The sequence below is a fragment of the Cimex lectularius genome, unplaced genomic scaffold, assembly GCF_000648675.2.
Source record: "Cimex lectularius strain Harlan isolate CLEC.00 unplaced genomic scaffold, Clec_2.1 scaffold210, whole genome shotgun sequence".
In the NCBI taxonomy this organism is placed as follows: domain Eukaryota; kingdom Metazoa; phylum Arthropoda; class Insecta; order Hemiptera; family Cimicidae; genus Cimex; species Cimex lectularius.
The window spans coordinates 231708-258097 of record NW_019392884.1 but is presented as its reverse complement, the minus strand read 5'-3'; the positions used below and the strand labels follow the sequence as shown (position 1 = coordinate 258097).

The following is a 26390-nucleotide window of genomic DNA, read 5'->3' as shown; positions in this document are numbered from 1 at the left end:
TCAGAAATCGTGAGATGCGGTCTGGTGTGATGTAGGTTTCAGAAAAACATTTTCCTACTCGTGCCAACGTTTCGATCTTTATTGAGACCATCTTCAGGGACTGGGATTTACAAACATTGTTTAAATTTAACAAAAACATGTAGGATGTGGAAAAAAGTGAATTTATACAATGCAAAAATATGTTTTTTTATATTCAATCAAAGTATTACGCAGAAAACAAACACTTTGATTTAGTAGAAATACTTTGATTGAATATAAAAAAAATATTTTTTTGTGAACATCCTACATGTTTTTGTTAAATTTAAACAATGTTTGTAAATCCCAGGCTCTGAAGATGATCTCAATAAAGATCGAAACGTCGGCATGATAAAGAAAATGTTTTTCTGAAACCTACATCACACCAGACCGCATATCACGATTTCTGAATAATCATTTTAAAAAATCTCTTGCTTTTACTTTTATTTGGACAGGTTAGTCAGAATTATCTTTAAATTTTATTTTTGCAGGATTTTTTGTAGCCAGCTCCAATTTATTTTTATCCTGTTTAGGATTTTATTCTCTTAGGACTGGTTTTATTTCGTTATGTCCTGAGCGTTATAAGCCATCCTCTGGTTGTAGGACCATGCCGAAATTTGGCAAGTATGCCCGGTAATGTTGTGTTTTGCAATTTCTTAAATTGATTTCGTGCCTTCTTTACCAAGGTAGAACATTTTTGTATTTATGCCACGTTATTTTACTACAAAATGGTAGAAATTCGAAGGTAAATACAAAAGCTTATGTCGATTTCTTATAAAATCTAAGGGGAACGTTCTTTTATCAAATAAGGTCAGAGGTCAAATCGCAAACGCAGTACTGGCAAAGTATGCTTATCGATGTAATTATGGGCGATAACAAGTGGTAACGGGTTAGATTTTCAAAAGAAAAAAAGTAACGCCAATTCAAATTTTAGCCAATTCACGGTATGGTATGTTTTCAGCTTATTCGATTTTTGATGATTAAAAATAAATAAATGGAATTGTTTACCATCTGGGGGTTCAAACTCAACTACCAAATATAGGACCGGTGTTGCTCTGGTAATTAATATTTTATTAACGATACAAACTATACAAAATATGACGGGATTTTTAATTTTTGCAGGTGACGTTTTTGACTCCTTTTCCAGCTATGGTTCAACAACAGCGAAACCACTACGTTTCGCGACAGCACGCTGTACAATATGATTTATTTGTTAATAAATATTGAAAAGTAAATATTAATGGATAATGTGTAAAACCCTTTAAAAAAAAGAAAACAATGTAAATTTGTATTTTTATTTTGTTTTTCTTTCGCGATGTTCATTCACCGCGTGCTGTTTTGTTTATTATTCATTTTAATCCTTTCCGTAAGATTTCACAGCTGAATTTGTGTAAAGACGTCGGTTTTTTGTGTTTTATTGTAACAGGAGTCGCAAGTTGGATTTTTACAACCGATTTCACTTGGCAAAAGGTAAGTTTTAGCATATTTTCCTATTTATATGAGATATTTCTCTTTGCTTTGAAATCACCCCGAAAATTTATTTCGGGCCTAAAATGTCACCCAGAGCTGTACGTATTGCAAATGGATAAAACTTTGATTCAGAAAATGTAAAACTTTTATTCTTTCTACTTCTAATTTCATTCGCGTACGACAAAATTCCTCATGTGCTTCCTCACCTCAAAAGCAGCTACGATCTGATTTACTTTTCCCAGATACTCAACATTTTATGTTTCTTTTGAACTACCTGTAGTTTTGTTCATAAATCTAATCATAGCTCTTGAACTATCCATTTTTGGGGAATCCAGAAAAAGCATTGAATGAAGGGTTAACTTTCCTTTAAGAAGGAACCTTTCCAGGATTTTCAATTTAATTTTTGGTAAAAAAATCTTTCAAAAACTGCTAAATTGAAAATCTGTAAAAAAAAATAAATTTGTAACCTCATTAGAAACAAATCTAGCTTGGAAAATTCTAGTGGTATACACTTTTCTTTAATTACTGGAAAAAAAGAAAAAAAAACAGGAATGGTTTAATCTAGTAATTCAACTTTTTTGTACTGGGGCAAAATTTATTTCCCAACTTTAACCTAATAAAAAAATATAAAAAAGGCGATAAACACAGCGAACAACAAAAGCAAAAAATTGGACAAAATAACTACATTAAACAGATTAAAAAAAAGAACAACAAGTTTTATAACCTTAACTTTAAACTCATAAAAAAGCATACAAAAATTTTCATCATAAAAAAACACAATAAAAGACAATGGATATAGTAAACAAACAAATTACGGATATTTTTTGTGTGCTTTTTTATTAGATTAAAGTTAAGGTTATAAAACTTCTGTATTGTTGTCCTTTTTTTGTCTGTTTAATGTAGTTATTTTGTCCAATTTTCTGCTTTTGTTTTTCGCTGTGTTTATCCTCTTTTTTGTGTTTTTTGTGCTTTTTTTTGTTAAGTTAAAGTTGGGTTTTACAACTTCTGTACTGTTGTTCTTTTTTTAATCTGTTTAATGTAGTTATTTTCTCCAATTTTTTGCTTTTGTTGTTCGCTGTGTTTATCCTCTTTTTTATGTGTTTTTTGTGCTTTTATTTTGTTAAGTTAAAGTTGGGTTTTACAACTTCTGTATTGCTGTTCTTTTTTTATCTGTTTAATGTAGTTATTTTGTCCAATTTTCTGCTTTTGTTGTTCGCTGTGTTTATCCTCTTTTTTATGTGTTTTTGTGCTTTTTTTGTTAAGTTAAAGTTGGGTTTTACAACTTCTGTATTGTTGGTCTTTTTTGTCTATGTTTAGTGTACATATTTTGTCCAAATTTTCTGCTTTGGTTGTTCACTGGTTGAAGATTTTTGATGCATTGTGTTGCATGTGTTGAAGCATCTGCCGGACTTTATCAAACGAGTAGAGAACCACCCCGTATAAAAGTTAGAAAATCTCAGCGTTTTGTGTGTAATCTAAATTTCCTTTCTTACTTCTTCTAAAATTTATGTTTTTATAAATTGTGTAAGGTAAAAAAATGCAATTAAACCTTTTACATATATGATATAATTAAAAGGGAAAAGTGTCCCTTAGTATTTTTCTAAAAGAGCTTAGGAGTGCTTAGTGCGCTTGGCGATGAGAGAGAATTAAGCCACCTGGTAGCAGATGTTCCGATCCCTGCCCGATTCTCCCCCCTTATGTCCCTATAATGCCATTGTTCTCCTGCAATGTGAGCAACTCCGAACACGTACATAACAGCGGCAATCGGCGGGTTTCGATTCTGGCACATTTTCAAAACGTTTTCCCTTTCATTACGTTCGAACCTCGCTTGAACGTTCTGTGATCTACCGGAACCGTCCCTTCTCGACCCTGCATCTAAAACAGTTCTCCATTTGTCGTCCCTTATCCCGGTCCGCCTACACTCGCTGGTTTGGTCTGACAGACCAAGTATACAAACCGAGAATCAAGCTACAAATTTCATACTTGTCATTACTCTAAAAATTTTCAAAAAACAGTTTATTAGCGTTTACAATAAAAAAACTGAAGACAGGAAAAGTTCGCTAGAATAGCCTTTTATATCAACGTATTTTACTTATCGATCTTTAACAATATCGTTTTATCTGTCTATCTACATCACTTCATCATACCTCATGCATTTATCAATAAAAATCAATCCTTGTGTCAACCCGATTTTTTGCCGTTTCATCCATCCGCCATTCAATCCATCTACAAATTCATTGTTTCTAATGTCTTTATTGTATCCATTCATTTATCAATCAATCTGTCAAACATGTATGGATAAAATATTAACTTTTTACCCAATATCTCTACTTTTTTAAATTTATATATCTATATCTAGATTCCATGCTTGTATCTCTTTTATGTATCAGCCTATAAGGTAATCCACATCGTTATCTATCAATTTATATTTTTTTTATCTATGTATCGATCAATGTCATATTGTGCAACAATTTATACCTTCGTTTATCTATCAATCCATCATCTATATTATTTTTATTTGTCAAATATATTATCAATTTATAATGCTATACGTACCATTGTATCTCTCCTTCAATTTTATATCAATGTATACATTCACCTGTATAATGTGTATCAATATTATCTATCCAACAATTTATACTTATGTGTATACCATTTTTGTCTACTCATAATTTTATATATCAGTGTATTTATTCAATATTTTGTCTATCAATCGTTTATATATCTATCAATTTGGGTAATGACTATCCATCTTGATTTCTATTTTATCTATCTACCTATCAATCTTTTTTCCAGCGTATTTATCTACCATATCATTTATATATCTAACTTCCTATACAACAATCAATACATCAATATTCATGTTTTCTACTCATTATTTCAGATAATAAATGAATATATTATCTAGCCATCATTTCATTTTAAGTATTTTATTATTATTAATTAATTTTAATATTTTTCATTTTATTTATGTTTTTATTTTAGTTAACTCCCGACAGACGGATTGTTATCCATGTATTATGTTTCTGATTTTTGTGTAAAAGTAAAGGTAAATTAAAGTATATTACAGAAAAAATACTCTAACCATTATTTTATATATGTACCGTTTTAGCTACATGTATATTTGTTTTGATTTCTATCTATTTAAACATAATTGTCTTTTATTTTGTCTCTATCAATGTGTTTATTTATCATATCATTTATATATCTAAAACGTTATGTATTTATTTTTAATTAATTAATCTTTTAGTAAGGTATTGGTTGAGATAAAAAAGTCAGCGTCACGAGCGGGATTCGAACCCACGACCTTCGGCTAAATAGCTCACGGCGTGGGTTCGAATCCCGCTCGTGACACTGACTTTTTTATCTCAACCAATATATTAATGTTATCTACACAATAATTTATACGAATATGTATACCATTTAATTTATTCATCATTTTATATATCACTATATTTATTCTAGATCTATGTATCATTGTATTAATTCATATTATTTTTTTTCTATCGAAATATTTATTCATCCATCTATATCCACAATGCTTTATATGTTTATATTTAACTGTTTACTGGTCTACGTATAACATATTATCTATTCGTGTATAAAGTGACTAATACATAAATTGATATATTCACTTTAATTAATAAAAATTGTTTAAAAAACAAAAATAGGAAAATTATAAGGTGTTTTATACAGGTTCCATCAGAAAGTTTTCAGCTTATAAAAAAACTTCATAACATAAATTGTTGCTATTTCAAAATTAAGGTAGTTTAGAAATCTGAATAAATAAGCAAGATTAATTATGTAAGCGCTGTTTTTTAACCTTTACAGTGATGGAAAACGTTGGAAATTACCATGTATAATGTACTCGCTATGAATATGATTAAATCCAAAACATGCTGTGATTCGTTGAAAATCTGCACAACTTGGTTGTGATTGGGTGTATTAGAATTTGAAGTCTCTCAAGTTTCCGGCGGTTTTCAAGAAAAACATTTCCGGACGAACTTTTAACCGAAGCCCCTTCTGTCGGATAATTTCCTCCAATGCAAATTTAAATCCGTTGTAAACCGTTCCCAGGTGACCTGCGGAGGTCCCCAGCTCTCATGGGCGACCCTTCGCCGAGGCTATTTGAAACTGAGAAGACAATGTGGCCCCTCGTACTTCGATAGAAAGGATGTCCCGACTCGGGATCGTCCCCAAAGTGTAATAAGAATAAGTGGAAAGTGCCATTTATTACAGGTTAGCAACTTGCTTAACGTAAAGTAACGAAACTACAACTCTAACGAAATAAATATCAGCGAACCCTTAAATTGGACAATAATTAAGAATTTAAATTTATAAAATTTATTCACAACACCGTTATGAATAGCTAAATGGAAACACCTACAAAATAAAATAACTTACTTGAAGGACCATTTGTGCAATGTCTATCTATTTATTATTTTCAAGCGTTATATCCGTCTGTTTATTTTACATATCAACTATCCGCCATTTTATTAATTTTTTTTCATAATGTAAGTCAATATAACTTTATCTATCTAATTCAAACAACAACAATAGATCTAAATATTTATATATAGATTTTCATCGACATCTTCTATTTATCTATCTATCAATTTATATATCTACCTTTATAGCTAGGCATCCATTTATATGTCTATTTATCTGTATATCTATTTATTACTATTGTAACGATTTATCTAATCTTCCATCAATATATATCACTGTATTTTGCTACTTTTCTATCTATCAATTTGTATATCTTCCTTTATAGGTATCCATCCATTTATATGTCTAACTATCAATCTACATATGTATCAACGTATTTATCTACTATTTTGAACTATCTATCAATTTATATATGTGTTATTTAAACGATTTATCTAATCTTCCATCAACATATACCCCAGCGTTTAGTCACTTTTCTATCTATCAATTTATTTATCTACCTTAATAGCTATCCATAAATTTATATGTCTATCTATCAATCTATGTATCAACATATTTTGAACTATCTATCAATTTATATACGTATTATTTAAACGATTTATCTAGTCTTCCATCAATATATACCCCTATATTTAATCACTTTTCTACCTATCAATTTATATATCTACCTTTATAGCTATCTATCCATTTATATGTATATCTATCAATCTATGTATCAACGTATTTATCTACTATTTATTTATTTTGAACTATCTATCAATTTATATTTACATTATTTAAACAATTTATTTAATCTTCCGTCAATAGATATCACGGTATTTAGTCACTTGTCTATCTATCAATTTATGTATTTACTATTTTAGCTATCCATCTGTTTATATGCCTTCCTATCTACCCATCTTTATATCCTATCTATCAATTTATCCACCATACTACCTATCAATCAATTTATATATTTCATATTTTAACTATCTATCTATCAATCTGTATTATCCAATATGCTATATATATATATATATATATATATATATATATAGCATATTGGATAATACAGATTGGATAGATACAATCGAATGATTGATACGATATTTGGAAATATACACAGCTATATATATATATCATTCATCCTCCGGGCTGGTGGGTGAATTCATGATATTTATACGGCCTATGTGCCCATTTATCCTGTATGCATATACACATAATGTATTCATCTACCATATTACCAATTTATCAATTTATAAATCTCCTAATCATGTTATCTGACCATATATTTATTTATCTGTAATATACTATGGTCCATTTATATATCAATATAGTATATTTATTCCATTTGGTCCTCCGGGCCGGTAGGTGAATTCATTACATTTATACGGCCTATATTCCTATCTGTCTATCTATGTATATACATATAATTTATTCATCTACCATATTCGATCAAATTATAAATCTCCTATTTTAATTGTATATCCCTCTATCAACCAATATCATACAACATACATATCCAGCTGTGTATCTACCTAATTATCGTGCCAGACATTCGTTTGACGCATTATTGTACGATCTATTATCTATCCATTAATTTATACAATACACACAAATACGTCTGACGTTACATCCAAGCTGTAAATACTGTCCTTTTTTTTGTACCTATATTTAGGAAATAAAGTATTATTATTATTATTATTAATTTATACAATACTTTCTACATCATGATATCTGACCATATATTTATTTATCTATGATATTTTAAGGTCCATTTATATATCAATATGCTATATTTATTCCATTTGGTCCTCCGGGCCGGATATCTAAAAGCTTGCGCCGAATAGCGGAAAGCCTATCGAGAAAAAGAAGAAGAAATCACAAAGAAAGGCCATTTTTTGTCATTATTCTCTGCCGAATGATAATATCTATGTGTGAGGCATAAGTGATCTAGTAGAACGCTGTAGAGTAGTCATCAGACATTTCCTACCTATAAACTACTTAGGAATGTATTTTTTTCTAGCTAGAATTCCAGTTTGTTAGAATCATCGAGCTACTACGACAGACTGACTAGGGACAAAGGAATTCTTGGCTAGTATTTCAAGGCCAATAATGAGCACGACACATGGACAACCGTGATCTAATATATAAATTCTGTATTTATGTTCCTTAAAATGCTATTTATGTATTGAAAATAAGTCAACTGTTGGTATATCATAGAATTATTGTAAAGATTAAATTTTAAAGAAATTAAACTGAAAAAGTTTGTATATGATTTTTTTCTCGATAACCAAGTTAGTAAACAATTCTTTATTAAGCTTCAAGTCAATACTTAATTCTGAAACGATTTTTGTTTACAGCAAAGCCGAGTGGGAGAGGCGTTTAAACCCCGGAGAGCAGTTGTTCCAGATCAATAATTTCCAGATGGAGTGGTGGGGCACTGCGTTGGAGTTGGGCGAGGTAGGGATTGAAATGGATCTGCACACGGCATCTTCCCTGGGTTACCTTGATGTCGTTGAGAAGCTACTCGGGAGGTACGACCTCTCTGCAATCCATTCCTTACATTCGGCGAAAAATAACTGCCCAAATTATAATCATTATGATGAACTGTAGGTCGCCTTGAACTTCGGTACTCTCCGAATTTGAATACCACGTTGAAAACTTACAAGGGCTTAGCATTTAATAATAGATGTTAAGCTAAATTAAGTAGTTTTTAACAGAAGGATGTAAGATCTGTTGAAAATTCAGTGGTGATTAATCGATTCAAGTTAAGGTGTGTTCAAGTCGCAGATACTTTGTGTGTATCCCCTGATTAATATTAAAAATTATGAGGCAAAAAAACAAGATACTCAAATACAGAATTTATAAGTAAAATAATCGACAATTAATCTTCATATTAAAATATCTAATGGTGCTGTGAAAGTTCTTGTTTGATGGTTAAAATACAATTTTTTTTTTGGATTTAAGTAGATGATTTTCTCCAATATTTATGGTTAAAGTTTTGAAATTAATTTTACGAAGGCAGTACGATAAATAATCGATAGAAAAAATAATACATTCAACAGATGTTTCACACGTGTATGGCTAAAACCAAATTTAAAATGGTCTCAACTAGCAGATATGCTCGAAGATTTGTGGTTATATTGAACCGATTAGGTTTCGTGGTCCGAACCAATAAATTGTTTTCAATTAATTAACCTTTAAGTAAGGTATTGGTTGAGATAGAAAGTCAGTGTCACGAGCGGGATTCGAACCCACGACCTTCGGCTATATACGCCGTTGCTCTATCACTTGAGCTATCGTGCAAAAAGGAGGGAAAATTCAAAAGGTGGGGTTGAGATAGAAAGTCAGTGTCACGAGCGGGATTCGAACCCACGACTTTCGGCTAAATACGCCGCTGCTCTACCACTTGAGCTATCGTGACTTCGATCCACTCGGACACCAATTTCACATCTCAATCACACCTTTTGAATTTAACCTCCTTTATATTGATCAATTAATTGTTAAAAAAATCAAACATTGTTTGAAAAATAATCGATTGTTAAACATTTCCTGACTCTTCTTAACCGACTAGCGGGATGGTTGTTGTCAGTTAAAAAATTTTTTTGGTCTACTGAAGTATCTCGTATTCTCCAAAAATACGACGAATTATCGATTTCCAGCTGATATCTTCCAACGCTTCAAAAACTCGATTCAAACATTCCATGACATGGCTAATCGTCGAAAAATTAATAAAAAAAGCTTCAAGGTGAAAAGTTTTAATAACGATTCTGTAGTAGAATCAATTTCCAACTATTTTCCTTCTTTAATAAAACGATAAGAAAGCCTTTTTTTTCCACGTGGATTGTTGATATATCCAACATTCATTAGACTCAAATAGCAGATACACTTCAAAATTTAAAATTTTCTAATTGTTTTTACAAAAGCCAACGTTGCACAATAACTAATCGATTATCATTTCTAAAACGATACATTCTACAGATTTTAAGATTTCACCCTTGTACGGTTAAAACCCAATTTAAAATGGGCTCAACTAGCAGATATGCTCGAAAATGTATGCTTATATTGAACAATTAATTGTTAAAATAATCAAACATTGTTTGACAAATAATAGATTTTCAAACATTTCCCGACTCTTCTTAAGCGGGATGGTTGTTGTTAGTTAAAATCCAAATTTTGGTCTGCTGAAGCATCAGATATTCTCCAAAAATTTGGGATAACGTTCAGGAACAAATGCTTAAAAAAAGGCTAACGGCGAATTATCGATTTCTATCTTCTAAGTTGATATCTCCCAACGCTTCAAGAAATCGACTTGACCAAAGATTCGGTGACTAATCAATGAATAATTAATAAAAAAGCTTCAAGGTGAAATGCTTCATTATCTAGGTCGTAAGAAAAGTAATCAATTTCTGACAATTTTCTTTCTATACTGAAAAGATAATAACGCTATTCTTTCTACATGAATTATTGAATCCAACATCCAAACTTCATGGCTAATTGCAACTATTTTTACCATAGCAAACATTATACAATAAATAAATAAAGTAGCAGATATTCTCCAAAATTTATGGTTATATTTAGTAATTATTTTTAAAAATCAAATGTTGTTGTGTGTTGAATATTAAAATTCCAGTTTTGGGTGGTATAAACTTGAATTTTAGCTGTTTAAACTAAGGTATTAATTTAAAGTAAATCAATAGAATAGTTGATTCTCAATATTTCCCGCCTCTTTTAAAACTGTCTATTCGACTGGTTTAAGGTTTTGTATATGCTGGGTGTTAAAATTCAAAATTTTCTATTAAAAGAAATGTTCAACTAGTAGATATTCTCCAAAACTTATAGTCATATTGAGGCAAAACAAAATCTTGTACGACAAATAATCGATTCTCAACTATTTCCCGCTTCTTCTAAAACTATTTATTCCACTGGTGGAAAGGTTTTGTCTATGTTGGTTGTGAAAATTCAAAATTTTCAATTAAAAAAAAATGCTCAGCGAGTAGGTATTCTCCAAAATTTATGGTCATATTGAGGCAAACCAAAATCATTGTACGACTTGTTCGACAGATAATCGATTCTCAACTATTTCCCGCTTCTTTTAAAACTNGAGAGAGAGAGAGAGAGAGAGAGAGAGAGAGAATAATTAATTGAAATAAGTAATTTGCTCAATTAGACCACTAAACATAAATGGATTAATATTTATAAGTTAATGTTGATCCATGTAAAACCAGCCCTTTAGAAAATATCGGAATTATTTAGACTGATGGATATATATGAAAAATTAATAAATGTAAAAAGTCCTTAGCATCCTTAAAGGCTTAAATTCTGAGATTGAATTTTTAGGACCTATGTAGGTAAAATCCTTTTAAAAAGATAGTTCCAACTCACAGTAAGTTGTTTTCCAACGATCTGGATTTCGAGCTTTTAGCTCATCATCAGGTTGAAGGAGTTCTACATTCCCGATGTCTCTAGTTCCTCCTGAAGGTGCGGCACGTTTCTGCCTCTGCTTTGCCCACCTTCTTTAGTTAGTAGTTAAGAGGAAGTGGCCGATATAGAGGTCTATAGTTTTCCTTAAATCCTCCATGTTCCTTTTTGAGATCTTTATCCAGTGGTTTCTTTCTCAAGCTTTTTTTCAAGCTCAAACTTTAGCGTACACTCGGTGCGTCTAGTTCCATGTGGGTTGTCATAGTTTTGGCTAGTTGGTCATCATGTTCCCGGAACCCATCTTAAATTAGTCTGTTTGTCTGTCTTTCCCTAGCATGTAAAGGTTTAGGTATTCCCAGACTAGTTTGTAACTACAGGCAGTGCCTTTATAGCTTTTCACTGTCCGAAAGTGTGCAAACCTGTGCTCTTTTCATTTTCGTCTTTGTGTTATTTATTGTGTTTCCTTATTTCACTAAGACCCATTTAGGTTTATTGTGGAACCCCTATAATTTGGACTATACTGTGGAAAGTTCGCTTTTTATTATATACATTTTTTTGAACCTTTTGCGATTTGCCATTGGCCAATAATTTTCTTCAATGCCTGCTGAGATAGAGTTTCATCGCCTTTCTTTCTGAGAGATTTATAAATCATGCCCGGTGTTTTTCTCCAGTTCTTTTTCAAACGTTTTTACAGTTCCAACATAAGCTACGGTGCAAGTTGTGGTTACGGTCTCATGGGTGAGAGGACGATTGCTTTTTTGGCCAGTAGGTCATTTTCTTGTATACCTTCGTGTTTCTGAATCCGCTTTAAAATAGCCATGTTGTGTTTTCCTATAGTCATTAAGCAATTTAGGCATAGACTAGCTTGATGCTAATACCATACGCATTTAGTGTGCTTTATGGCTGACTGTCCGAAAGTTTGTAAATCTGTGCTCCTTTGATATTTTATCAACTTTTGTCTACAAAGTTGAATTGCATGAACCTTAGCTTGGAAAATTGTAAGCACAAATGTATTCAAAATTGTATCATAGATAAATAAACGTCAAGGTTCAACTGTGTGACCCTTGAATTATTAAAGAAAAATCATGGACTTCTATTTTCTTTCTATTGGGTTGTCCGGAAAATAATGCAGGATTTTGGTATTAAACAAAAAAAAAGAAACTAGTTACTTTAAAGCAATGTTCTTTAATCAAAATAATNTTGACATTCATACAAATGAGTAATCCTGTAAACGTAAACAGAATATTTTATATAGATTTTTTTTAATGAAAACTTAAAATCCTGCATTATTTTCCGGACAACCCGATATTTGATTTTGAAATATCTTCACGTAAATAAATTATTTAAAAGTTCACTAGTCGTCGTGGTCCGCTTGACCAACTAATATATTTAAATTATTAAAGGTTTTTAGTTGAGATAAAAAAGTCAGTGTCACGAGCGGGATGGGAAGTTAGTGTCCGATTGGATCGAGGTCAAGACAGCTCGAGTGGTAGAGCAGCGGCGTATCTAGCCTATCTCAAATTTGGGTTAAACCGAACTTTAGAGGAGTAAGCGAGTGGCTTACAATTAGACTATTCTTAGTAATAGAATAAAAATCCCTTTGATATAGGCGAAAGGAATTAAACCGAAGGTCTTGGGTTCGAATCCCGCTCGTGGCATTAACTTTTTCATTTCAACCAAAAATCTTACATAAAAAGATTAATTAATTGAAAAAATTGTAAAAAAATTAATTTCATTATTTTACTTAAGATTATACTAGTCTTGGAATAATTTATTTTTTATTTGTACTCTTGCTCGCTTTGTTTTGCCTACCTTTTTTCTCCTTTCTTTGATTGGGACAAGAAGGCAGCTATAAATTGTCCAAATTGGTTCTCTTAACGGGAAATCTTCGTTTCTGTAATGATGTCAATGCACTTCAAATAATGGACGAAGGTACCTAAGACCATAAATACAGTCAAATTCTCTCCCTAATCCTTTTTCATAGGAAAGATTTACCTTCTGTCCCCTGTTCTTTTGGAAGAGCCAACCTAATGTTCTTCGGATCGGAATTAAAAAATCGTTCTTCAAACTGCATATTTTTAAGTTAAATTAAAGAATCTGCAAATTAGAATTAAAGAACATTCTTCATAATTGATTTTTTTCTTAAGTTAAGAACGTTCTTCATACTAGTTTTTTCTCAACTTAAAAGCGTTCTTCATACTAGACTTTTCCCTTGAATGAAAAAGTTCTTCATATAATTTTTTTTTCCAAATTAAAAATGTTTTTCGTACTACATTTTCCCGTACATTAAGCACGATCTTCATACTGGTTTTTTGCTTAAATTAAGAAGTTCTTCATACTACATTTTTTTCCTTAAATTAAGAAGTTCTTCATAGGAGAATTTTTTAACTAAAAAGTTACTTCATACTATATTTTCCTTACATTAATAATGTTCTTCATACTAGATTTTCACCCAAATTAAGAACTTTTTTGTAATAATTTTTTCATAACTTAAAAGCGTTATTCATATTAGACTTTTCTCTTAAATGAAGCTTCTTCATACTAGATTTTTTCAAATTAAAAATGTTCTTCATACTACATTTTTTCCGTACATTAAGAACGTTCTTCATACTAGATTTTTCCCTTAAATTAAGAAGTGCTTCATACGAGAATTTTTTTAACTAAAAAGTTACTTCATACTAGATTTTTCTTACATTAATAATGTTCTTCATACTAGATTTTCACTCAACTTTTCAAGAACTTTTTCGTACTAATTTTTTCATAACTTAAAAGCGTTATTCATATTAGACTTTTCCCTTAAATGAAGAAGTCTGCATACTAGATTTTTTCAAATTAAAAATATACTTCATACTACATTTTTTCCGTACATTAAGCACGTTCTTCATACTACATGTTTTGCTTAAATTAAGAATGTACTTCATTCTAGAGCTTTTTGTGTTACAATAAAAACTTCTTTATACCATTTTTTTATAAATTAAAAACTTACTTCATACTGTTTTTTTTTTCATAATAATAACGTTCTTTATAATTAAATTCACTAATTTCGTGGTCCGCTTGGCCAATATTACAATCAATTAAGGTTTTTAGTTGATATAAAAAAGTCAATGGCATGAGCGGGATTCGAACCCACGATCTTCGGCTAGATACGCCGCTGCTCTACCACGTGAACTATCGTGACCTCGATCCACTCGGACACTAACTGAGATGGGAAGTCTGAAGTCAAGTTTGAAAATTGACAAAAAGGAGGGAAAACTCAAAAGGTGGGGTTGAGATGGGAAGTTAGTGTCCGAGTGGATCGAGGTCACGATAGCTCAAGTGGTAGAGCAGCGGCGTATCTAGCCGAAGATCGTGGGTTCGAATCCCGCTCGTGCCATTGACTTTTTTATCTCAACTAAAAACCTTAATTAATTGTTCTTTTTAATAGTTTTTTTATTAAATTAAAAGTCTTCATTCTAGACTTTTCCTTTTAAAAAACATCTTTAAATTAAGATGTTCTTCATACCAGATTTTTTTTCAAACTAAAAATGTTCTTCTTATAGATTTTTTCAAATTAAAAATGTTCTTCATACAGATTTTTTCAAATTAAAAATGTTCTCCATACAAGATTTTTGCTTAAATTAAGAACGTTCTTTATATCGGATTTTTTGTTAAATTAAGAACATTCTTCATTCTAGATTTTTTTGTTAAATTAAGAACTTCTTTATACGAATTTTTTTAAATTAAAAACTTACTTCATACCACATTTTTCCGTACATTAATTAAGTCTTAACACTATTTTTTTCTTGAATTAAAATTGTTCTTCACACTACCTTTTTTTAAAATTGAGATATTCTTTATACTAGATTTTTTTTAACATAGTTAGTTTAAAAATGCTCTTCATAGTAGATTTTTCCGTACTAGAACTACTACTTTTTACATAATACTTTTAATAATACTAATACTTTTTACATACTACTTTTTCCGTAATAAACTACTTTATTCTAAGCTAAGGACTTAATATAGAATATGCTCTGAATAATCATTCTTCAAACTTGAACTATGTTAACAAAAACATTCTTCTAGAACTAATTTTTCATTGAATGAAGAATTTTATTCAAACTAGAACTTACTTAAGAAAACCATCTAAGGTAAGAATTTTCTAGTGCTAGCATTTTCTTTTGATAATCCACTTGAACCGAATTAACAAAAACATTCTGCAAGGCCTGATTTTTCATTGAATGAAGAATGTTATTCAAACTAGAACTTTGTTAAGGAACATGTTCTTCAAACTAAAGTTTTTTTTCTAAAATTAAGAAAGATATCCTTTTAAAATTTTGAGTTTTGATATTAAACTTGTTCTTCGAACAAATTTTCTTGAAGTAATCATATTCTGCAAACGAGATTTTTAAAAAATGAAGATAGTTCTTCGGACTAGATTTTGATTTTGGAAATTTTTCGTACTAGATTTTAAAAAATTAGTATATAAAGAATATTAAGCACGAACTTCGTAATAAAACTTTTTTCTTATATTAAGAACGTTTCAGAACTACAATTTTGTCTGTCAAAACTTTTTTTATAACTTTTTTTCTTTTAAACTAAGAATATTCTTTAGATTAGAATTTTGAATTTTTCTTAATTTAAGAGCTTGCTTCAAACTGCAATTTTGATATTACATCTTTTTAAGGCCAGGATTTAAAAAAAATTAAGATCCAAATTTTTCCCCTTAAAATTTTTTAACCATCATTTCTGTATAGTAATTGAACCAAATAAATAACAAAATGTCCTTCATTTGGATATTTTGTTAATGTCAACAATCAAAATGGAAGTGAACTAATGTTAAACCCATTCCAACTAAGCTAATCGTGAATAATGCCCAGGGAAAACATGGTAAAATGAAAAAATCAATAGATCAATGTGATATTAAAATTTAACATGAACAGAACAGCCAAGGCCTTTACAAAAGACAAAATCAAACTTTGAAAAGGAAATATTCCATTTTATGAAAAAAACTTTAGCTTGTGTGAAACACGCTGACAGTTTTATAAATATTGAGTTTAAAAATATATATTTGTTTTTTAGCGTTCATTAACATACATCAAACTTCAGTAAATATTCTATATAATAAAAATAAATATATGTTTTGTTTGGTTTTCTTCGTTTACCATGCTCTACAATATATTAAAGCATATTCTGATAATATTTTTACTATCGACTAATTTGTTGTATACTTTTTTGAACGCATTTTACACAAAACAATTTATTCAAAGTAAAGGAATTACTTTTTGTCAAAATATCTTTGGGAGTAGAAAATTTACTAATAATCTACAATGGTTATTTATATAAAATTTATTTTGTTGAAATATATAGAACAGCCTTTCAGGTTTTTCCTAATCGCCAAGGTCTATTATAGATTTTTCAAGCAGATAGAGAATTGCTAACTGATAAATAAATCAGGACAAATTGTTATTTCAGAAATATAGCCTTTTCGATGAGACTTGAAGTGAATTTTACTTTATTTTATTTTTTAATAACATTCTTACAGTAGCAATTTTAATTATTATAAAAAAATCAATTAATTTATATTTGTTTCTATTTTTCTGTCCATTCTGTTCCAGCGGTAGAAACGTAAACGAGAAAAACGTATCCGGCTGGACGCCAATCATGTACTCCTGCGTGTACAAAAGGGTGGAACTTGTTAAATTCCTCATCGCGAAAGGAGCCGACAAGCGAGTTGTCACCGGTTGTGGGAGGACGCTTTTTATTCTGGCAGCCATAGCAGGCAACATAGAAATAGCAACTGATGTTTTTATTGTAAGAAAAATTAAACATATACAACCTTCACACACCAAGAATTAAAATAAAGAAAGATTCAGCTGAAAATTTAACATAAAAAAGTATTCCAATGAAAGAGCCTACCATAGAAGCCATGCCTTTACTTGCAATTGTTTAGTTAATTTCAATTAAAATTTTTTTTTAGCTTCAGTAAAATAATATATATTAAAAAAAAAATGACATGATATTTTTATTTATTTATTTGGTAAGAGGGATTGGTTGAAGCCCTAGTATTGCCTTATTGATCCCGACTCTCCATGTTTAGAGAACCTCTTAAAATTATTTTAACACTTTTTATAAATTATTTAAAGCTGTTTTATAAGTCCTAGAAGGCAATTGGTATTATATAGTTATTTCACGTCTTCATTATTTGCTGCATCACTTTTTTTTGTCATGTCTTTTTTGAATTTGTCCTTGTGCTGGTCCTGGATGGATGTTCGATGTCATGGATAAAAGTTTGAGCGCTACTGACAGACACTGTTGAATTTACTAACCGTTTTTTTTTTTTTTTTTTTTTTTTTTTTTTTCTTAGCATACTAATTAAGCATAATTCACTGTTAGCAGTTGAGACTGGTGTACAACTGGTTTCAGTCTCTTGAATTCAAAACACAACAGACAGTTTTCGCACCAGGAAAGCTATGTAAAAGTCAAAACGAAGGCTTCAGAAAAGTTTGATACTAAAAAACTATGCTGTCCACAATGTCCAATTTCCCACCCAAAATATTAATTTCAAAGCTACGGGTTCTTGCCTCGCTGAATGTTGCACATCATGACAAAATGATTCACTTGGTAATAGCAAACCGCCGGCTTGCCCTATCAAATATTTCAGATGTATGACATAAAGCAGCATAGAGAAAATGAGCTGAAACCATATTGGAGACATCAGTGAAGTTTGTTATGAAGCAATGAAGGGCACAATGGTAGGCAGGCAGGTTGTTAACATAACAGCAAAAACAGTAATGGGCCTAGTATGCTCCCTTGAGGCACTCCCACATTCTTCTAAATGTTACAAAGATAGGGTAGATTGTCTTCAATGGAGACGTGAGCTGAACTATTTGAATGACCTCTAACACCAAACATCTCCAACTTACTGATGAGTATCACGACAAACCCGGTCGTTGGATGCCTAACTGCGTATTCTCCCCCATCCAAAGCAGAGCATTATATTTGTTATGAGCTGAACTTTTCAATTGATCTTTTGTGATCAATCATGAATAATTTATTCCAAGTGATTGTCAAAGCCATTAATAATTCCATTCTATGTTTGGGAAATTTTCAAGCATACACATTTGAAATTTTTTATGATTATGTTCTACTGAATAATTTTATTTTTTAGAAGGAACTCCTAGATGCTTGTGATCAATTTGGAAAAAATGCCATAAAATACGCAACCGAGCATGAGAACATGGATATTGTATCGTTCATTTTAACGCAGATAAATCAGCCAGAAACACTGTAAGTTAACAAAAATTTGAAGTTTCAAGGGATAATCGATTTTTAATATTTAATTATGAGCAGGATGGGAAATAATAGGAATATAATCGACATGCATTTACAATACGAGAACGGATACAACGTGCCAGGTGATGAAGCGATTCTTTAATCGCAATTAGTTTAAATTTAATATATCCCTTTTTGCAGGTCATAAATCATTGGAGGAACTTCTACGAGAATACGGCCTGGAAAAATACTGGACGATATTTAAGAGCAATAATATAACTTTAATGCAGTTCTTACACATGACTGAACCAGATATGAAACAAATAGGCATCAGGTGAATTTAATTTAATCCAGAATTTATTTAGAAATTCCAAATTTAAGATTTGTTTACAGAAAGTATGCTTTTTTCTTTCAGTACTCTCGGAGCGAGAAGAAAGCTGTCACGACTGATTCTCAATTTGAAGATAGGAGTGTGATTCTTAATATAACAAAAACATTATTTTAATCAAAAGTGTAATATTAATATATTTATATAACAAGAAAAAAAATTTTGTATTGATACTTAGGCAAAAACTTAAAAATTATAAATTTTACCAAATAAATATATTTTTAAAAAAACTTGTTTCAATTTTAAGGCTTAAATGAACATCAGCCATGAAAACAGAGGACTATCGTCTATTTCTAATATTTTAATTAAAATTTGAAATAAACAAATTTTAGGATTGTGTTAACAATTAATAATTTTTAAAAAATTCAAACAGTTAGTACAATAAATTAAAAATGTATAAACATTACAAATAACAATGTATGAACAGAATTACCTGAATTTTTTTTTTTAATTAGCCCGCATGGCATAAAAACAGACATTCAACGCTTGAAGCACATTTCTAAAATTGAAACATAACAGTAACATAGTACTTCCTAGTACAAAACAGATTCCTTATATATTATTTAATATAATCACTGAAGTGAAATGTTATAAATAAAAATATATGCTATATAAAAAAAGGTACTCTTCTTTAAAGCAAAAAGGTGGGTATTCTCTATTATTTACAATAACAACAAATGGTAATTTGTATATCATTTTGTTTCAGGCAAGAATTTTATACTGATAAGGCACAAGTTTATAGTCTTAAAGTATTTACATTAAAATTAAAACAAACAAAAAACAGGGCCCTTCACCTCCCCTTGTTTTAATATTACAACAAAGATACAAACACAAACTTAAAAAAAAGTACAGAAGGAGGTACAAAGGTAAGCAAAGGTAAAAATGATTGAGTATTAAACAAATAATCAAAGTTTGATCTTAATTGATCAAACCTGATTAGAGCGAATGATTTTGGCCTTTAGTTTCTTTTCATCTTACTCTACTTTTGGTGAACGTCTGTACAAAATTGCAAGTTAACTAAAAATTCTGTGAAGAAAATACACCAAGGAAATATTCAATCTGTCGAATCAGAAAATTGGTGTTTTTTTTCTTTAATACATTTTATTCTATAAATTGATATAAAAAGACAAGTGCATAAAAATAGCATCAGTAATTATTTTTAAAAACCCCCGACCTTTTCCAGAAAAATCCAACGATTTTATTAAAATTTTACACCATCGATGGCAAGACTGCATTGAAAAAGGTTAATGAGATACCTTAAATTCGGCGTAGAATATTCAATTCTTAGGAACTTTTATTATTTATTTTTAATCGATTTGTATTTTTTGAACTTCTATTACCTCCTCGGATTGGGACCCTCCTCTAGTTTCCTCCAAACAACCTACAAATGTTTAAATATAATATTTTTCATAATTGCTCACTGATTTACACACATGCACACACCCACACGAACTTTGATAATCCACTTACATTTTTTTTTAAACCAAAAATTGGGGTACCACACAAATACTCATTGTTAAACTAATTATAAACTTACATTGCACATTTCTCTAAGAAGTGCTTTTTCTCCTTGGTCCATTGGTGCCCCAGGGTCGGGTGTATTTCTTTCCAACTGTTCTCTAACCTCAAGCACCTGAAGCGCTTGTACAACACTCTGAGGTGGTGATAAAACCTCCTGTAATTAGGCAAAATATAAAAATGAAAAAAAAAATTGTGTGGTATATAATTAATAATTAAATGGAAAATAAAACACCTACAGAGTTCCAAACTGGGACAGGTGTGCCAAGCTTCTGATGTAAGCTCCTGTTCTCTTCTTCCAGAACTTTGATCCTTGCCTCCAAACGTTGTATGTATTCTAACATTTGAGGAGTGTCTGTTGGAAGAATCAAATTATAAGAAGTTCATGTATAAAACAGGAAAAATTTTTTCTACCATTATTTGTCGAATTTTGTGATACTGGACGGAATGTATTGTGAGGAGGCATCTGGGGCTCGTCGGCGTTTGTACTTGAACTGCTGCCATCTCCATCATCCCTTCTTAGCGCTGCACCACAGCCTCGGCACATCCCATTTCTTTCCTCATCTAAATATAGGCATAACTCCTGCAATTTAAAAAAAGAAAAAGTAGTGCAAATTGTGAAGACAAAAACAAATATTATGGGAAAGAAAAGTACTTTTAATTCCAAATTATCTTTTATTAGCTCTTGCTGTTTGGAATCGAGTTCCCTTAACTTGTTCTGATAAGCGGACACTTCTTGCCGCATTACACTTGCAGTGTACCTCCCGAACCTTTGCCATTCCCTTGCGAGTTTCCTTCCTTTTTGCCTGTCGTCGTCTAGGAAACAGCAAAGGTCCCTGAGCTCTTGGTTGTCATCGCTCAATCTTTGATTGGTCTCTTTAAGAGTCCTCATTTCATTGGCTACTCTTCTCGTCTAGAAAGTTGTAATAAATTTATCTTAAAGCGTATAACAATTGGGAAGGGATGAAAATAAAAGAAAGCGATTCTCATGAAAGCCTTGAGAAAATCTCACTGGCATTAACATAAATTAACATGATCACACATTTCCTACCTGTTCTGCAGCTAGACGTGCTGCTTCTGCATCAGGCTTTCGTACAAACTTGAGCATATCTTGTTGAGTGGGCTGTGGTGAGACACAGTACTGCCCTGGAAGCACTCTTGAAATTATGTTTTCTCCTTCTCTTCTAGAAAAAAAAAATACATTTCTATTATACAAAGGAAAAAGTTTAATAATAAAAATTACAAAGAACTGACAACATATATAAAAATGTCATAAATTAGTGAAAATTAATGGCTTTTAATAATATGATTATTTCTGAACACCCTGACTTGCCTACTGTCTCTGTTTTGGTCTTTCAAATAAAGAATAAAGTTAAATTTTCATTAAATTGGCTTATAGTGCATAAACTTACTCTTATTCTATGTTTATAGAATATAGAAAAAATTGTATCTTCCTCTTTGACTTGACTCCTCAGCAACCAGATTTAATGAAAGAAAAATTATCTCGATCTTTATCATATGGTCAGGATAAATCTGCCTATCAAGATGCATGTGTAAAAAAAATTATTGTTAGAGTTACTTTTTATGTTGGGCTTTTGAGAATCATCCACTATGGTAATGCTGGCAGACCAGGGCTATCGACAGCTATCTATTTTAGTCCCAAAGGCATGTCATAAAGTAAACATCCCAACTTAAACCTTAAATAAATTCCTAATAATTGGTTAATTTTTTTCTTCAATCAACTTATACTCAAAGTTTAAGTGTTTAAAACTTTCTCATAACGGTTCTCAATAGGGAGAATTTTTTTTTTCAATCTGCTATCACATGGGACATATATAACTATCAGAACATGAGGCCTTACCTGAAAAGTGTCACCATGTCAACCATGTAAGGCCTAATAAATGGTATCAATTAGCACTTTTCCAGCTTAAATTTTTGGATAGGTCATCTACCATCGAACCCGTAAAAGAAACTTCTATAACAATCCTGATAAATACTGCATTCTTTTTTAAAAATCATATTATTTATTGAATTATAATTGTATAATATTGGTTTTGGGTTCACAGCACATATTGGTTTTCTTACAAATAATAGTAATTTAAAAAAATTAGAATAGGTAATTATTAATCAAGTATCCTCTTTTAAATTTTGAAATAAATTTCTTGGAAGCACTTCCTTCTATTTCACATTATGTCTGTGTTCTCACTGTTTGTTCATGATAAAGTCTTACGTAAAAACAATTACAACCACTTAAAATAAAGTCTAATTTTTTATTTTTATAAAAAGATAATAAATATTATAACTTTATTTATTTATTTGCTTATTTTTGTTGATTAAGGTCAATAACTCTACACTGATAATTTAAGAAGTACGGGTAGAGAAGAACAAACTAGATTCCAATAAAAAGACATAAAAATGATTGTAAGTAAATAAGAAAGAATGCATTTAAGAGTTTGGCTCCTCCAGCATTCTTGCCTTGCTCGTCCACCATCATAAAACATGGCATTACATCTCTAGATTAGTACCATAAATATTTTTATATGCAATTGCATTTATAAAATGGTCTGGTGCTAATACGCAAACTATTTTTAGTATATTTAGGTGAGATTGTGAATTGGTTCAGATTTGGGAACTGATTGTGTTGGAGGCTAAAATCACCTAGCAGTCGGCAGCTCCTGGAGCCCATCCTCAGTGGCTGGCCAGAAAAAAAGAGGTCTAACCGCAGGGTGTTTCATTAAAGTTTTCCTATTTATATTCTGTTAATGTTTTACTAAGAATACAGTTGTAAAAACAAACAAATAAAATACAATAAATAGAAAAGTGAGTGTGAATGGGTTTGGATTGTGATGGGGGCTGAAATGACCTAGCTGTTGGTAGCAACTGGAGCTCAACCTCAGTGGCCAACCAGATAAAACCGAGGTGTAACCCCGGGGTAGGTGATTACCAAGGCTATGTTAATGTTTTATGAAGAATGCGGTTGTAAAAAAAATAAATATGAACACATTTGATAAGTTCTAATGTACCTGACCCTTGTATAAATGCAATTGCGTATGATACAATAAAAATATTTATTTTTGCTTTTTTTACGGTATTAATCTAGGGATGTAATGTCAAATTTTATGATGCTATACGAGCAAGCACAAAGATGTTCTTGTTCTGATAAAACCGAGGTCTCATCCCGGGGTGGGTGATTTTTGAGGTCTGCCGGATGCCAAGATGTTCTCGTACTGAGACCATGTCATGCAAACAAACACAACTGTGTGTCCGCAGGCTGTATTCCCTTTGAATAGCAGGATTCTGGGTCTTCTATAATTTTGAATTTTGCCGGATATGAACGGTGAATCATAATTGAAAGGGGGCAATTTCTTGGCTTCATATAGAGAACGCTACTTGATATAAGTATTGTGCTTGAGCACAGCATCAAATATTTGAATTATTTGTTCCGATGCAGAAACAGGGTTGTTTTTATTGTAAATGTACTGATAGTCTTGTCTTATGTCCATGAAAACAGGGTTGTTTTATTGTATACTAATAGTCTTATGTCTCATAGTGAATGTGCAGTGTGAAAGGTATATGGCAGAATATTGAGTACCCCATCAACCCCCAATTAAGTTAGTTATATGTGTGGAGGGTGACGGAGGAATATCAAGTACTCCACCACTCTAATTAAGTGATTGTACCAAGGTTGTTTTAGTGAGTACTGATAGTCTCATGTCCCCTACTGAATGTTGAGAGTGACTGTACTTACTAGCATGAATCTGTGATGTGAGAGGGTCTATGACGGAATAAAGAGTACCCCATCGACTCTCAATTAGGATAGTTATATGTGTATGGTGATGGAGGAATATTGACTATTCCACCACCCTAATTAAGTGATTGAAAGTTGAGAGTGAATGTACTTATTAGCGTGAATCTGTGATGTGAGGGGGTCAATGGTGAAATATTGAGTATCCCATTGACCCTGATGCTGCACGAGCAAGATGGTAGAAGTGGAGCAAGGCTCACCTTTCGATTTGTTGCACGGACGGCTTGTAAAGATGCGAAGGATCGGCTACGATGGCACCTGGTACATGGTGCGGTCTGATGATTTCTTGCGGAGGAGGACCTTGGTACCTCGGTGGAGCTCCACCACTCTCTACCTTCTTCACGACAATCCCTCCTTTGTTTACAATGTTGGACATGTTCCCTGAAGAGTGCTCGGAGTCCTTTCCCACTTGTTTATCCCGCTTTGGAGTCTGTCGAAAGGGGCGAAATCACATCCTCGGCCTCCAGGGCAGCCCAGGGGACGAAGAGCTGCAACATATCGGCCTCAACCTCACAAAACCGACCGGAATCGGGTCAAGAAAGTGTGTTGATTCGACGGTACCGTTAACCGATGATTATAAACTTTGGACACACGACTTATGGACTTCCTCTAAGATATCGACCCCCTTAAGGACAACTGTTACAAACGACAGCCTCCCTTCAACGCAATAAAATAAACACTTACCATTTTACAGAAACGAAAGTGAGCCCGATTCAAATAAATATGTCAACAAGTGCTAAAACAACATTCCTAACCCAGTTAGCATCAGCTCTCTCACAATCACTGAACTTCTGGTAGGAGGGAGAGAAATGTTGTTTCTACCACAATGCTACCAACTCCAGCCTTGGCCTAAGTTCAAGGATTTTATAAACTTTAAAACTCCACCTCACTCCAGAAAAACACTTTTTTTCTACTCTAACTACATTCTAATAAAATATTAAACGTTACCCAATGGAAACATAAAAGACAAGTCACATGAGCTCTTTTCTACAACAGAAATTCTTTACATTCCAGGGGAAGAACGTCCTCTACCAGATAATGCAAATTGCTTGTCTGTCCTTCAGGGCTATTAAGCAATCTTACATCCAGCTTCTGCTTTCCCTTTAATGTCACGTTCTGAAATAATAATCTGAATATGACCTTTTTTTTATCTGTCAAACCGAAGAAAATTTTCGACACTCTCTGCTCATTTTTTTGTTGTTTCTGCATCTATTAAAGACTATGGTATTGCTAGGAAAAATGCTGACAAAACACTATTGTAATTTAAATAGAAATGTTAACAATGGAGTAACTTTAACTTAAGAACTTTAAGCCTTGATAATCACCCACCATGAGGTCAGGCCTGGGTTTTATCCATTCAGCCACCAAAATTTGGGCTAGCATCACAATCAGTTCATAAATCCATACCCATTCACACTCACTTATGTTTTTATTTTATTTTATTTTTTTTTTACAACTTCTTAGTAAAACATTAACATGAATTAAAAATCTAGTGTCATGAGCGGGATTCGAACATACATCAGCTTAAGGTCATGTGTTTGAATCCCACTCGTGACACTAGCTTTTTTATTTCATCAAGACCTTACATAAAAAGAATAATTAATTGAAAGAAGTAATTTGGTCAATCGAAACTACTAAACATAATGGATTTAATTAGCATTGGAATATAAATGGGAAAACTTTAACTAGCAGAGAATTATCTACCCAGGGGTTAGACTGGTTTTATCAGAATGAGAACATTTTTGTGTCACACTATAAAAAATTTGACATTACATCCCTACATTAATACCGTAAAAAAGCAAAAATAAATATTTTTATTTTATCATACGGTATAAGTACATTAGAATTTAACAGACATGGAAGAAACCGTTTATACCTGGCATTATTCAAAACGATATAGGACCCAAAATTCCTGCAGGAAGTGAACACAGCCTGCAGATACACATAATATACAATCGTGCTTATATGAGTGATAAAGGGCAACCCTAATATTAAACAGCGTGTTGGGTGTTAGCAGTCCAGGGTCAGACCTCGGTCTTATCAATTTAGCCACCGATGTTGGGTCCCAGGGGCTGATAGCAGCTAGGTCAT

General features: G+C 31.7%; 2 protein-coding genes across 3 annotated transcripts; one reads left to right on the top strand and one right to left on the bottom strand.

Moving 5' to 3' along the window:
- Positions 1 to 1317: 1317 nt before the first annotated feature.
- LOC106674136 (ankyrin repeat and SAM domain-containing protein 3-like) lies at positions 1318 to 19145 on the top strand. 2 transcript variants are annotated; one of them, XM_024229043.1, is made up of 7 exons: positions 1318 to 1485; positions 8277 to 8450; positions 16932 to 17127; positions 18485 to 18603; positions 18667 to 18731; positions 18790 to 18922; positions 19004 to 19145. In XM_024229043.1, the coding sequence occupies exons 2-7, from the start codon at positions 8341 to 8343 to the stop codon at positions 19062 to 19064; spliced, it is 684 nt and encodes a 227-aa protein (XP_024084811.1). In that variant the 5' UTR covers positions 1318 to 1485; positions 8277 to 8340; the 3' UTR covers positions 19065 to 19145. The 2 variants fall into 2 exon arrangements, with proteins under 2 accessions (XP_024084811.1, XP_014262159.1); XM_014406673.2 differs by lacking the exon at positions 1318 to 1485 and having other exon boundaries at positions 8286 to 8376.
- A 280-nt stretch (positions 19146 to 19425) lies between these two features.
- Positions 19426 to 25104, bottom strand: LOC106674135 (coiled-coil domain-containing protein 85C). Its single transcript, XM_014406670.2, has 8 exons — positions 24984 to 25104; positions 24500 to 24787; positions 21546 to 21678; positions 21150 to 21407; positions 20909 to 21077; positions 20734 to 20849; positions 20514 to 20651; positions 19426 to 20357 (listed from the first exon to the last, which is right to left on the bottom strand). The coding sequence occupies exons 2-8, from the start codon at positions 24673 to 24675 to the stop codon at positions 20313 to 20315; spliced, it is 1035 nt and encodes a 344-aa protein (XP_014262156.1). The 5' UTR covers positions 24676 to 24787; positions 24984 to 25104; the 3' UTR covers positions 19426 to 20312.
- Between the last annotated feature and the right edge of the window lie 1286 nt (positions 25105 to 26390).